General features: G+C 37.9%; 1 protein-coding gene across 9 annotated transcripts in view; it reads right to left on the bottom strand.

Annotated features, from left to right (window-relative positions):
• The window catches only part of ENOX1 (ecto-NOX disulfide-thiol exchanger 1), a 359,243-nt gene that overhangs the window by 43,140 nt on the left and 301,718 nt on the right, over positions 1-14,385 (bottom strand). For all 9 annotated transcript variants that reach the window (XM_048295354.1, XM_048295355.1, XM_048295348.1 and 6 more), the window contains one exon: positions 301-485. In XM_048295354.1, the coding sequence (XP_048151311.1) occupies positions 301-485 (185 nt within the window). The remainder of the gene's footprint in view (positions 1-300; positions 486-14,385) is intronic.

The raw sequence follows: 14,385 nt of genomic DNA, 5'->3' as shown, positions 1-14,385 counted from the left end.
CTTTTGTGCAGTACCAGGGCCAGTTGGATTAAGTGAGGAGAGGAACAGAGCAATTTGCTCCTAACTAGCAAATGCATAAGGAGTTTTCTTGAATGATCAATGGGTTTGCAGTTTATGAATTCCTAAAATGACTGTGCCTAAATATATCCCCAAATTCTCCTCCCTTTCCCCCATCTAAAGTCCCTATGATTTTCTGAAAAGAAATCAGGACCTTAATGAATAATAGTCTTGAGTACAGCAGAGCCCCACGGCACCACTTTCCCAAAATAGAAGACCTGTTCTTTTCTTCCTTAGCAATACCTGCTGCATGCCTTGCATTGTCTGCTGTAGGAACTGCAGCTGCTGGTCCTTTGTAAGGCTTTCTTCTGTTCGAAAGAGCTGTCCTTTCTCCTGCTTCAGGAGCTCCACTTCATTCCTATAAGCATCCAGCTGCCATCGAAGACTGTCGTTCTCTTCCTTTAGCGCATATGCTTGGGCGGCTAGAGCTAAGAGAAAATGAAAATGTGAAAAAATCAGTGAAATGGATTGTTTCTTTTCAAATAATACAGAGGACATTGTCTGGAGAGATGACAATACAGCTGAAAGCCAGTGAGACATTTCGAAGCTGAGACAAGACCCAGCAGAGCTGAAAATGATTAGGGTCTGGCAAAGATTGTTGCTGGGAGGTTATTTCCTGGGATGGAAGAAGCCATAAAGTGACCCTGGATAATTCAAATGCTACTTGCAATCTGTCTGTTAAATTTAGGCTTATATTTTAGGAAGACACTGGCATGCAGTCCAAGGGCAAGGCACTCACCAACTTTACGACATTTTCCCAGAGATGCATTAGGAACTGATACAGCCATTCAGTATTTATACTCGCACAGTGGCCAGATGTTCCAGCCAGGTCTGTGCTAAGGAATTTTCCCAATGTGACGTTGCTGGGTTTAGTCCCATGAGAGAAGAAACACAGAAATTTCTCTCCAGCCTTGCTATGAACTACTTCATAGCAACAGATATGAGAGATAGAATAGAATTATAAAAAATGCAAATGCTGAAAAAAAAGTGTTGGCACTACAAGAACATTACTACTTTAAAGACATTGAAAGACACTTAAGTCATTTCCTTAGGAAGCTCCATTTGGCCCCTTTTCAATTTAGAATGGCATTTTTATTATCATAACTGATAGCAGGTGTTTGTGAAGAAATCGATTAGTATGCAGGGATGGAAATTACATTTGCCAAATGACTTGCACAGTCTGCAATATAAGCTAAAATTTGTGTAGCAAAAGGCAGAAGGCTATAAAGCAAGTAGTAGGAACATTATTTAAATAAATTATCTGAACATAAATACATATAGGGAAAGGTGGCATTCATTAATTAGGGATGTGGCTATCATCCTATAGAAGAACCCACTCCTGGTAGTATTTATATTTGGCAGTAGCAGTGGTCATTTGGCGCAGCGAACTGCCATACTATGCTATTTTCCTTCTTGGAACCTGGTAACACAACAACATTACAGAGCAGCTGTAATTACAAAACAACAATCTACTATAGCCAGTTCTATCACCATTTGGTAACTGAAGCACATAACTGATTTACATTCCTGATTAAATGATTTCAGGCTTGGTATCACAGAATTCTTTTTTGCCCACCTACAAGAGCAATATGGCTAAACTCCAAATTATATGAAATTGTGTATTATCTCTGTTTAATACTAGGCACCTCTTGACTAGACCTTCTGCAGATAAAGAGTCCCCTGTTCCCCATGATAACATGATTCAGCACATTTGTGAAATTATACCAGCACTCAGGTAGAATGTCACAATATTTCATTAGCAATAAAAATGTTTTATCTTTGGTAGGATAAATCCACCTTGATCTCAGATAATTTTTACTAATTTTAAAGTAGTACAAACACATTATTCAAAATAAATTAGTCAGCTACTATTCAAATACAGACATGGATTGGTTATTGTGCTTAATTTGGATACTTTACAGAATCTCCCTGCAAGATTTAGCAAGAGTTACAATATTGTTATATCAAATTAAATTGTTCTGAAAAGCATGTAATCATCCTTCCATGACAAAATTTACCCTCAAGAAATTGCACGGATGAGTCCAATGGGCAAATAAGAGGATGAAGTACTTTTTTTTCGTTATTTTTGTAAGAGCCAACAAGCTATAATAAAAGAAAGGACTAAAAAAAAAAAAAAAAAAGGCTAAGCAAACAGAAGCATTAGTCCAAAAAATCTTTCAAGTCAAAATTAAATAGTTTGTGTTGGAATGGACCTCTAAAGATGATTTAGTACAACTTGTACAAGTGTCTCACCACCCTCATCATAAAATATTTCTCCCTTATGTCCAATCTAAAACTACCCTCTTTCAGTTTATAACTGTTTCCCCTTGTCACTACAGCCCCTGGTGAAAAGTCTGTCATTTGTACTCTCTTAATTCTACCAATTAGACTCTCACAAAACTTATATCTTTTTGGTTTTTTTAATGTAACACTAAATTCTAGCCAGAAACTGCCTACCCTTCTTCTCCTTGAGAACAGGAATAGAGACCATCAGGAATGTACTCAAGTTTCTACAGTAGCTTGGGAGCAGTAGTTCACCTGCTGCTCATCATCTATTCCAGCTCTTAAAAAACTTTTGAGAGCTGCTGTACAAGTGGGGTCCATGAGGCCTGTGTATTTCCCCACTGAAATGTGGGTTCTCACGCAGATCCAGCTGAGGTTCAGACTGCCTTATCTAGAAACGCTGCTTGACTATTTTCTCTGTCTCATTACAGCCTAATTGGAGAACTCCTCCTTTTTGTTCTCCTAGGTAAGTTCAGGCTCATTAAGTGTGGCTACAGACAGCAAGAGATGTCTGCTACAGGGTCAGCAAAATAGGAGATTTTAAAAGGGCCACAACATCTCACAAAAGCAAGTAACCTGTACGTGATGAACATATTAGAGTTTAAAGAGTAACTAATCCAAATGGAACAAGTCACAATACATAGGAGCAGTGAAGGTAACTGTTCATTTTGTAGGAAAGCAATGCAGCTTTTCTACTGTTCAAAACCACCAGAGATGCATCTCTGAATGTTATTATGTCATTACTTTTAAAATTATATGTATTACACAATATTAAAACCTGTATGACAATAACTACATTGCACTGCTACCAAGAAGTTCAATCCAAGGTTGGTGCCCTGTTCTTTTCTGCAGACACCAGAAGACAAAGGCTGTGTCTGGAAGAAGTTACAATCTATTTTAAGACAAAATGAGAACATGCCAAACCACCTAAAGTGAGAGAATAAGAATGCAGGAGAGATAAGTTTCTGATAGGCAGGCTTCCCTCAGGTCTACAGTGCCTTATCGACATTACTGTACACTTGGGTGATCATCCTAACCACTCATAGTAGAGCGAATAACAACAGGGTCCAAGGCAGAAATAGATTGTTAAGTAAGGGAGATGCAACACGTATAGTAACAGTGTAACAGAGTATTAAATGGCCACAAGCTTTTAAATGAATTAGATATAGATAAGAGCCCATAAATGATATGACATTAAATACATGTATATGCTTTGGTATTTAATTTAAAGTTAAAAATAGTCACTTCTTAACATGTGTACAGAATGGTTAATAGAAAAGGAGAATAAGACAAAGGAAGACATCTGACAGACTCCAGGGTATCCAGCTCATTCAGCATCGGGTAACTGTTTTAAACAAAATCAGACACATTCTTTGTGTTGACCTAAAATAACTATAATTTAAAGATATTTATGTTTTAGTGCACCAAGATTAAAAATAACTCTGAATTCAGATCAATGTCTCTTTTGATGCCAAGCAAAATATCTATTCTATAAAAACATACTATAATTTATTTTAAATTATATTTCATTTACAACAATTATATATAATGATATGTGATTCATTACATAGGATATAGAGAAAGGCAGTTCACTGAATATTAAATTAAAAATAGAGGAGAATTTTGGGGGAAAGAGAATCTGCATTTTAAAAAGTAATTTTTTTTCAATTTTGTATAAATTTTTGCTAAGAGTTCATTGCCAAAGCTGATGGATGTAGTTTTGTTGAAAAAAAATTTGCTCATCTCATCTCAAGCCATTTTACGTTTGGTAGTTCAGATACTCATCTCCAAAATCCCTCTCTGAGGCACACTAAAAAGCATCTTCAGATAAGAAGACAATGAATGCTGAAAGCATTTACAGAAGAACTATATACAAGGAATCTGTATCAAAAGAAAACTCTGACAACAATCCCAAATATCTGCCTGTGCTGCAAGTAGAAGAAAATATTCCTACCTAAACAAACACAGCTGGAAAACAGCTCAATATTCACTTTACAGCATTCTCACTGAGGGATGCAAAATGATACCTGCCAGCCTCAGAGAAGCAGCTGAAGGAAGATAAGACACATATAAGTGGGGGAAACCTTTTCATTGATATTTCAAAGACTTCCAAGAGGTTAGTGTGATTTCTTTGTGCTGAGGCAGAAGTGCTATATTCAATTTGGCAACAGCTTCGGTGGCAAAATAGACTCCATTCAGTGGACCCAGACTAGATTCAAATCAAAAAGACACTCTCTTTAATACAAGAAATGACTGGCTGATTAGAAATCCACTCAAATCTAAGGACATATTCATCAAGGGATTTCTCAGAAGAAACAAGCAATTAACTTTATTTTTCTAGGCCATCTACCTTCGATAGTTAGGAGGGTGAGATCTTTCTGACTACCACTGATCTGTACCTTTTACTTCCAGGTGGTACTCAGTGACTACATTTAACCTAATACATAATGCCAACTGGAGCCAAAGCAGAGTAAGTCTTCATGGGTGATATGGGGTAACTGTAGTCTTTTATGATGCACATCATGTCATAGTGGCCAGGAAATAATGCTAACACCCCATATCTCTGAATGCATTTATTTATTGAGGACATTAGGGAGAATTCAAAAATTTCTACCATTTCTACTAATGCACACCTGTGCATTTCTCATTAGATGATGCCCTACTAACATTACAGTTAATGTTAATGAGAATCTACTAATTTACATACTGAGGACACACTGAGTTTAAAAGCATAAGCATTAGGTTATGTCTAGAGCCTGAAGAAATCTGAAAGCCGTATCTGAAAAACAAATGGCAAACACTAAAAACAACAACAGAAAACCTGCCTGTAAATTCAGAGTAAAGATTTTCTGTAGGTCCTCCTAGCAGAACTTCTTTTATAGCTTATATTTCCTATAGATTCTTCTATATTTATATAGAAATAGATCATAAAATGGAGAACTGCTGTGACATGTGTCCAGACTTTTGATCTAACCTATTCAGCCAAACTTTTCAGGATTTTTGAACTTTAGCTGATGTATTGATATCGTGAGGTAGATGAAAACAGAGAAAGAGCCTATTCTCATACCTTCCTGCCATCTGAGTTCTACTAATGCCATTATCCTGATTTCCTGACTTGAACATAAAGGTTTAAATGATATAATGCTCCTTTTAATAACAGCAAAAAGAGAAGCATCAAAACATGTCAAAATAATGGATATTATGGTAATTTTTTTCATCACTCTTATTGCAGAGCATTTTCAATGTCAAAAAAGCCATCTTGTAAGACACAGCTACTTCTTCAAAGAGTTTTCAGCTTGAGGGACTGAACAAATGTGAGTGGAGTAAAATAAGGACACTAAGTTCACAACTATAAATACAAACAATAAAAGTTATCCCTGGCCTCTAGGTAGCCTGCTTATTTTTTAAATAGGTGAACTGTGGAGCAGTACAAGCAGGGGAAAATCAGGAAGGAAAAATGTTTCTGGAGGATCTGGAAAGGCATGAACTGTGTTTTGATGATGTAGAAAATAGGGTAAGTTATACAATAATGGCATTTGTCATTAGTAAGGAAGATAGTCTTTGCAGAAGTACAGTGTGGATGGTCTTAGGAGATACAGTGGGTGGCACCCCTGCTCATGGCAGGGAAGTTGTAACTAGAGGATCATTAAGTGACACTTTACCATGCCATAAATCGAATCTCTCCCGATGGGAGAGAATTTGCTGAAAGTCCTTGCAAAGAGTTTAAAGGATAAAGCGAGACGTCTTCTGTAGTTTCAATGCTTCTAGATAGTTGTTTATTAAGTCTTATCAGAGGAACTGAGCCACTAGCGTGACCCAGGTACAGCATGGAAGGAGGAAAAGTAGGAGTGAGAGCAAGAGAGAGATCCATTATCAAGATTTACACAGCCTTTTAAAGATATTTTAACCAACAGTTACTAAAAATGTACATTATTTTTACTTTCTTACCAATTATTCAGTAACACGACTAGGAACTGTGGAATTTTCTATCCAATTAATCCAAACTACTTTTACTGCAGAATATGGAGTAGTAGAAGAAGGAGAAGAAGGTCTAGAGAACAACAATCCTCCATTTTGATATTTTTTACTCTTATCTATTTACTATAAAGAGAAGCCTAAAACCTCTAAATTTTTAATCCTATGACAATCTTACATAGTAGTCTATCACCTAATTCACACCACTGTATTTTCTACTTGTTGGTAATTTTTTCCAAGGTTTAAAGCTATACCAGTGGTGTCCAGGGGGGTAAAAACCCTTAAAAACAGGCAGAGAAATATTCTCGGCACTCTGGGTTCCTACAATTAAGGTCCTTTCCAGTCTAAACTCTATTCCAGTTTAAATTCTATTCTAAACATAGAATTCTGTAATTCTATGATTATAACTAGATAGGACCACTGGACCCTCATTCATTTTTACCCTCTAAGGCTGTGCTTAGTGCTCCAGCCCACTGGAAATTTAATTTTGTGCTACAATCTGAATGTCCCATTATGATCACTCAGTGGCAGGGTGTGTGTGAGGGAATGCCAGTCAGTAACCTCACACCTTGGGATGTGTGGGAAGTTCAGGTTTGGAGGAGCTCTGCAAGGTGGTGGGAAGGAAGGCACGGCCCTCACTGCAGATGGCAAGCTGGATGGCCTCTGGCATGAAGGGACGCACTGAGCAACTTGACAGGTGTTAACAAACATCTCCAGCACCAAGTGTCAAAGCTGACCCTTCTCTCTGTGTTCTCCAAGAAGCTTTCTGGAAAAGGAAGACTTGACTAGTGCACCTTGGTCGCTTTGAGGCATCTTCTCAGACCACTTTACAATGTCAGGATCCTGAGTCATCCAATATCTAAAGGGGCTTGATCCATTGTCTTGAGTTCCCAGAGGACATTTGTTCTTCTTTATGGACAGTTACCAAATACCTGATCACCAGCATAAATGGTGCTTAGATGTCAATGACAAGTGCATAGAAATACGTCTGATATTAGCAGTTAAAAGCAACCTTCTTCCTATAATGCATTCTTTAACAAATACCTGTTCCATTGTTCCCCCTCATTCCTGTAAAAAGACTGTCACTTGTTTTTTTTTAAAAAAAACACACTTTGCTTAAAGCTTGAAAACAGCTAGCTAAGTATCCTGAATAAACTCTAGAAAAATAATTAGAATGGTATAAAAATAAATAATTTGGGGCAATTACAAGCTAACCTAGCCACGAACAGTTTTTTCTTTCCCCCTTCAGACATAATGCAACCAAACAATGAAGAAATTTCCACGTTATTTTCAAATGCTAAGCACACTTCATTTGAATGTCTCGGTATCTGCAAATTTAAACTCTGAGGGCACTAATTATCCTATATGAGAAGGGTTTATTGTCATTAATGTTAGTGGGAGTTAGGCCCTGCACACTGGGAGGGAGATTTACTCTTTTGCAAAATCTGTTTTATTCAGGTGCAGTTGCTGCAAAGTCCTTTCCTTACCATGCAGCCTATGTTCAGTGCAGAGAAGCTCATTATACCAGTTACATTCATGATGGTACCAGATGTTCAAATTGAATACTCATGAGAATTATTTTCAGGCTTCCTATTCACATAAAACTTGGTGGCGAACGATTAGTAAATGGGAGGTTGCTAAAAAAAAGGAAAGAAAGAAAGAAGAAATGAAGGGAGCCTCTAAGAAAGATGGAGAGTGACTATTTACAAGGGCATGCAGTGACAGGACAAGGAGGAATAGCTTCAAACTGAGAGCGGGTCTAGATTAGATATTAGGAAGAAATTCCTTACTGTGAGGGTGGTGAGACACTGGCACAGGTTGCCCAGAGAAGCTGTGGATGCCCCATCCCTGGCAGTGTTCAAGGCCAGGTTGGAACTAGATTATATTTAAGGTCCCTTCCAACACAAGCCATCCTACAATTCTATGAGTCTATTAACAGCAATTTTATCCATCCCATTGAGGACAGGCCACTTCACATTTGAGAAACAAAAGCATTTCTCTGATGAGAGATTTTCTCAGTTTACAAGATTTCTCCCTGCTTAGCAGACATCAGCAATACCACTGCTCTTTCCTAGGTTTACTACACAAGTGGCTCACCAGTAATTTATGAAGGCTTATTATTTCTTGTGTAATGAAGCATATCTCTTTGCAAATACCAGAGAAGGAGCAGGGAAAGGGAGGGCCAATTATTGTTCAGCTGGGACTAATAACAAAAAGTTGTAGGCAAGTGCTGGCTCTGCAGGGGACTAAGAATGCCCCAGAGAGCAGTGCTGCCAACTCCTGTGGCATTATGATGAGTCCCATGATATCTCACATTTTGTTTAAAGGCCTAGAGAGATCATTAGCTGCAAACCTCTGGTTTAAGTTTCTGGAATAGTGGCTTCCAAACTTTCTAAACTGTGGATCAGTATTGGCTCTTCCTTTTTCATCATGCTCTCCCAAACTGACTTTTAATTAAAAACACTAACAAGACCATTTAATCTAGCTGTTTTAGCCAGCCCAGGGAATAAAGATGTAGATTACTTCCTACAGTCTTACAAGTGATCATTGACTCCAGTGATGAGTTTGGTGTCATCGATCGAGACCTCATGGCTTCAGAAAACCCACTTGAACAGTGATCCAACTTTCTCCAAAGGGCTGCAAAGATGCAAGACTAATGTCCCACTTTAAGCCAATCTTCCTACCCCTCTCTCTGTACCTTCCTCTCTTTTACCTTTGCACTGCTTCTGTTCAGTTCCTCTCCAGCTCTAAATGCATGAGTCCATCTATTTGCTCATTTGTAACTCCCACTTGCCTGGCATGGCCAGATGTTTCTCTCTTCCCTCACTCATACTTATTTTGCAGTACATTCTCTAGTCCCCGGTTACCCAGCTCTGTCCCAGGTAAATTGCAGCATTAAGTGTTTCGGATTTTTCCTACAAAGATGTCAAATCACATTACTGAAATGAATATTTGGAATTTGGAAGAGACCACCTTGTTACAGCAATATCAAAGCCTGACACATTTGAGGTCCATTTTACTTGACAGCATCTCTTTGGAGAACAGGAATCTACATAGCTCCTAAATGACATTTTGACAGTTGCTAGTTAATCTGCCCCACTGAGACCAGTCTCTGCAGGTCACCTCTTTAAAGCAGGGGGCCCTTTCTTCCTCTGTATTTTGGATTGTATGTCTTCTACCACCACCCATGATTTGCACCAAGACCAGCTGACTTGACGTATGTATAATGGGAGACAGGAAAGAGAAGATGTGGCTCTGCACAGACATCTGTGATGGGTGGGCTTTAGTCAAGTTGGTTAGGAAGAAAGCCATCATAGTAAAATGTAAGAGTATAACTTTGATCAAAAATAGCAGCAATTGTCAGATATTTTCAAATTCACAAAAAAACACTTAACTTTTTAATAGTGTATTTGGTTTGTGATGAGGTGAATTTTTCTGATACTTCATGTTTACCGGTAACTGCTGCCTCAGTTAAATACAATCAATCAAATAATAAATGTCTTTTAGAGGTTCTACCTCTTTTCCTAATTGAGAAATAGGACTGTTACAACACTTTTACAGAGACTGTTCTTTAAAGATGCTAGCAAAGAAGTGGCTTTTTCCTCTAATCAATATTTTAAAAATTACTGATTCATGTAATACCAATAATGAGCAGAGGAGATTTTAGTCTTGAGTGTGAAGGAAACAAGGAAATAAGAAAAGTGCTGGTTACTGCGGAGATACCATGTGGCATTGATGACTGACTCCCACACCAGTAATGAAAAATGCTGCTTGTGCTACTGGTGCTTTGCAACAGAGGGTACAGACATTTGAACGCTGCATAGCAGAAGAGATGCTAATGAATGCTGAGTGTTTAATATATGTTACATAATCTTATATATATTGCATAAAGGTATCGTATGCATGCATGTACATGAGATACATAAAACACTTAAGATATTCAAGGATTATTGTCTATTATCCATGTAGGGGGGTCACTGATGGTCACTTCTTAGGAGTCAAAGTGCCTCTTATATTTTTACTCAGATTTAAACAATCAGCACTGCCACTTGCAGACACGTGACTGCATCACTGCTGTTGGCATTTGAACTAGGAACTGCATTCAGGCTCAGCACCACTGCGATAACTTGAAAAAAGTAATCTGTAGGATTTATGAAAAAAATGCCATTGCTACTTGGAAACAAACTTGACAGTGTGCACGTGAATCCCTCAATTTGTCACATTCATTAGGGAAGAAAGGGCTGATCTGAGTGGTTTAAATTACTGTGGTGATTTGAATTGGTCTGATTTATAATAGGCAAATTTTGTTCATGAATGTAAAGTGCTTTCTATAAATGTGATGATAAACCACTTTCGAACAAAATTCTATTGCACCTTAAATTGCAGGAGAGTGTTTATCCAGCTCTCTCTCTGACCTTGTAGTGGATTTAGAGGGCTGAGTTAATTTTTCTTTTAAAATTGTGCATAATACTGAAATACTTGCTCAGTTACTTTTGCCTTAGATAAAGATGGATTTTAAATGAGAATACATTTTTTCCCCTTTATGCCTTAGAAAGCATAAGCAAATGGTGACATGAAACTTGTAATTTTTTGACTCTCACATTCAGAGACAGAATTTCTTGAGCAATTTATCCCTTATGTGAATGGAAGAGTGTTCAGAAGAGCTGTATCTGCAAGCCAAAACCTCCTTTACTCCCCTCCATTCTGCTTCAAGAATACTCAGTACATGTAAATAGAGGCCACTGTGCTTTTCCACAATTTATGTTTAGCAGGTATTTTCCCAGCTTCTGAAAAATAAAACGTGTTGCAAACTTGCAGAAAACAGGTTTCTACAGAGGTCAGTTAGGTACTTCCAGGCCTTTCAGAAACAGACATTTTATTGAAATTTGCAGAAAGTGTGTAGCTTTGAAGAGATAAGTGTGAAATAGTCCTTGTACCAGATTTTCTGAGTAAGCCACAACTTAGGACATTTTATCTGCGGGTGTTGAGCAGAACGTGAGTGCAAACACTCTGACCAGCAGGGAGTAGCTTGAAGGATCAGGGTTTTACAGCACAGACATCTCAACATCTTTCAAAAAACGTTATGAGACAGATGACTATCTCAGAACAACATAGGGAGAGTTATTGCTTTTTATCATGTTCTTCCTCGACTGTTAAGAATGCTCACTAGTCTCCAGGAAAATTTAAGAAGGAAGATAGTCTGTATCTGACACATGACAAAGAAGCAAAGAAGAAAGTGGTTTTAGGAGCCAGCAACCACCCAAGTACCTTCAGAGAGATACCTGGTTGACGTGCAAGATGGAAGATGGGCACTTGGCTGTTGTAGAAGCAGCCCAGCAATCACTGCATACAAGTGCTGTAGAGACATGCTTGCACAGTCCTTGTACCAAATAAAACTTGCAATGCATCAAATATTTGTAGGGCTGGATATATAAACAAGAGGTTCCAAACTATTTTGCCTGTTGAAAGGCAAACAAACAACAAAAAAACCAATAAAAATTACTAATTTAAAACCGAAAAACACCACCGGCAAAACAAACCACCTTTCTGTATGCTGGTGTTCAAGGTGTCACACGTTGGAACTAATGGTGTGGTATCTAGTTCTTCAGTGTGTCATTTCACATCCTAAAGGACAGTTCGTTTTATCTTCTCTCTGCCATGAATCTAAACCCAAATAAGACTAAAAGAAGATCACTCACCTCCAAGCAGCTTTGAATCCACTTGGCTTTCAAATTTATGAATCAAATCCCACAGTATACTTGTCATGAAATGCTATACTATGGATACGTGTCATTAGTAAGAAGCTTACTTTCTTGAGATGGCCTTTATCCAAAACAAGAAGCAGGACATCATGAAACTCCTCTGAATCTAAGATTCATTCACCAAAGTAAAACAGCATCACTAACTAGCAGTAGTTTGGGGTGTTCTGTAGCAGAAACTCTGCTGGGTGTGTTTTTAACTCCTGGCATGCAATCACAGACTGCCAAGTCGGCTGGACACACAAGGAAGCAGAAGATTCATGCTTTGAAAAGGAAGCTTTTAATGATTTGGCAGCTTCAGCAACCCTTGCATGTCTCATGACATAAGAACACTCCCCAAACCTGCAATTATGAGCTTAGAAGCTTGCACTGACATTAGAAAAGACTCTGCTTTCTGATCATTGTCTCCTGTGACATGTTGGCAATGGCTGATGATCCCTGGAAATAACGGTGAGTAAGAAGGCACCTAAATCTCCACCTCAAGCAATATCTGCAAACTTCTCTAATGTGCCAGGGTGAGAAGGGCTTCTAAAAACAAGGGCATGAGGGGCAGCGTGATTAAGAAGATGTAACCCCAAGATCTGAGTTTAAACACTAATAGAAATGATCTTTCTCTGGAGGTCAGAAATAACATTTAGGCTAAAGCCACTCTTGAAGGAATCTGTTCTTTGTGCTCTGTTCAGAATCAACCATCTTCAATGTTATAAATAGGGCTCATTCTCTTGAAGGCTAAATATGAAAGAAAAAGCACAGAAGTTTTATATTGGAGAGGGCACTCTAAGGAAGGTCACTTTATAGAAAGCATGAAATGTAATTTGGAGAAGAATGCTAATACCAGCTATATCAGATTGTGAGGAAGCTGAAAACAGCATATGTTCTAATATTGTCTTTTATTGATTTTGCTGCCAACATCCCACTTCAACAATGTTACAGCCGCACTTCAGGACTCTTAATGGAGGGGGATGGAGAAAATCAATATACAGAGCTTGCTTCTGCTCCCATTGAATTCAGTGTGAGTTACATTATTAACTGCAATGAGCAGAGGACAGAGTTCAGACTGTTTCATCACTTTGTGTTTGTTTATTCTTTCCCTTTTTATTTAACCTCCTGAGGGGCAATGTGTATTTTATCCTATGTTTTGGAAAAGTCCCATTTAAATAGGGCAATCCCTTATCAAACTGTAAGTTTACATGTTAGAAATGATGTCCTGCTTTATGAAACTGAATGAAAAATTATAGCCTGTATCATGAATTGAGAAAGTTGTAATAAAAGATAAAGGATTTGAAATAAATTCTTATAACAAAATCATTTTTTTCTTAAAAATATTTTCATTCCAATATGAAGCAAATAGAAGCAGTTTAGTTTTCACTGACTTGTAAAATATTTCTTTCAATGTACATTGTTTTCTCTATTACAAATAGACAGGATGCACCTGAGCTTCTTTTCACTATTATTTTAATGGTATTTACACAAAATGAAATATGCTAAAATTATCTCCAAGAATTATAAGCATCATCTTCATTCCAACAACATGCTGTTAATTTTGTTCTAGCATGAATGCAAAACATATTTCAACATGCTGTCAAAATGAGACACTAAGAATGTCAATAAAATAACACTAAAATAAATGTAAATTTAGACTGCTGTCACAAGTGGCTGCTTGGTTTTGTGAAGATGTTAGGTTGCTATAGCATTTTCCATAGCAACTTTGCATCTTATTACATAAATAATCCCTCAGTGTCCTTAAAGCTTACTAAAAACAGGATTAAATCTATTCTCATATGTAATGATCCTGCATAAAACCTTATCAGTATGAAATACCCAGAAAACTTGATAAATTGTAATATAGATAATAGTATTTCTGGCAGTGGAAAAGCATCAAAGCACAACAGACTTGTTTCGTAGTAAACAGGACAACCTCCTACCCCCCACGTTAGGAAAATGCCTTTGAAGTGCCTGTTTCCTCTAAAATTTGGAAGTTAGATGAAACTCTTCCCTGCTGCATCCACAGGACAGCACAGACCTCCATCCCGGAGCCTATGTGTTGTACATGATCCAGAAGAACTGGCCCAGTACCTGGGACAGGACAAGACTGTCTTTACTCCCCAGGGAACTACAGCCAGCCCTGATTCATCAAGACTTTTCTGCTAAATTCAGCTGCACAAGAAGCATTATTAGAGGCAAATGGACTTAAAACCAGGGGCATAAAATTAGGCCCCTGCCTACATGCTTTCTGAACTTCAGCCTATTTTTGTAAAAGCTATGGGAAAAACGGAATGCATTTTATAGCACAAAATTGGAGCCTGCCTGA

Source organism: Corvus hawaiiensis, chromosome 2 (genome assembly GCF_020740725.1).
Source record: "Corvus hawaiiensis isolate bCorHaw1 chromosome 2, bCorHaw1.pri.cur, whole genome shotgun sequence".
In the NCBI taxonomy this organism is placed as follows: Eukaryota; Metazoa; Chordata; class Aves; order Passeriformes; family Corvidae; genus Corvus; species Corvus hawaiiensis.
This window is presented reverse-complemented; position numbering and strand designations above follow the sequence as displayed.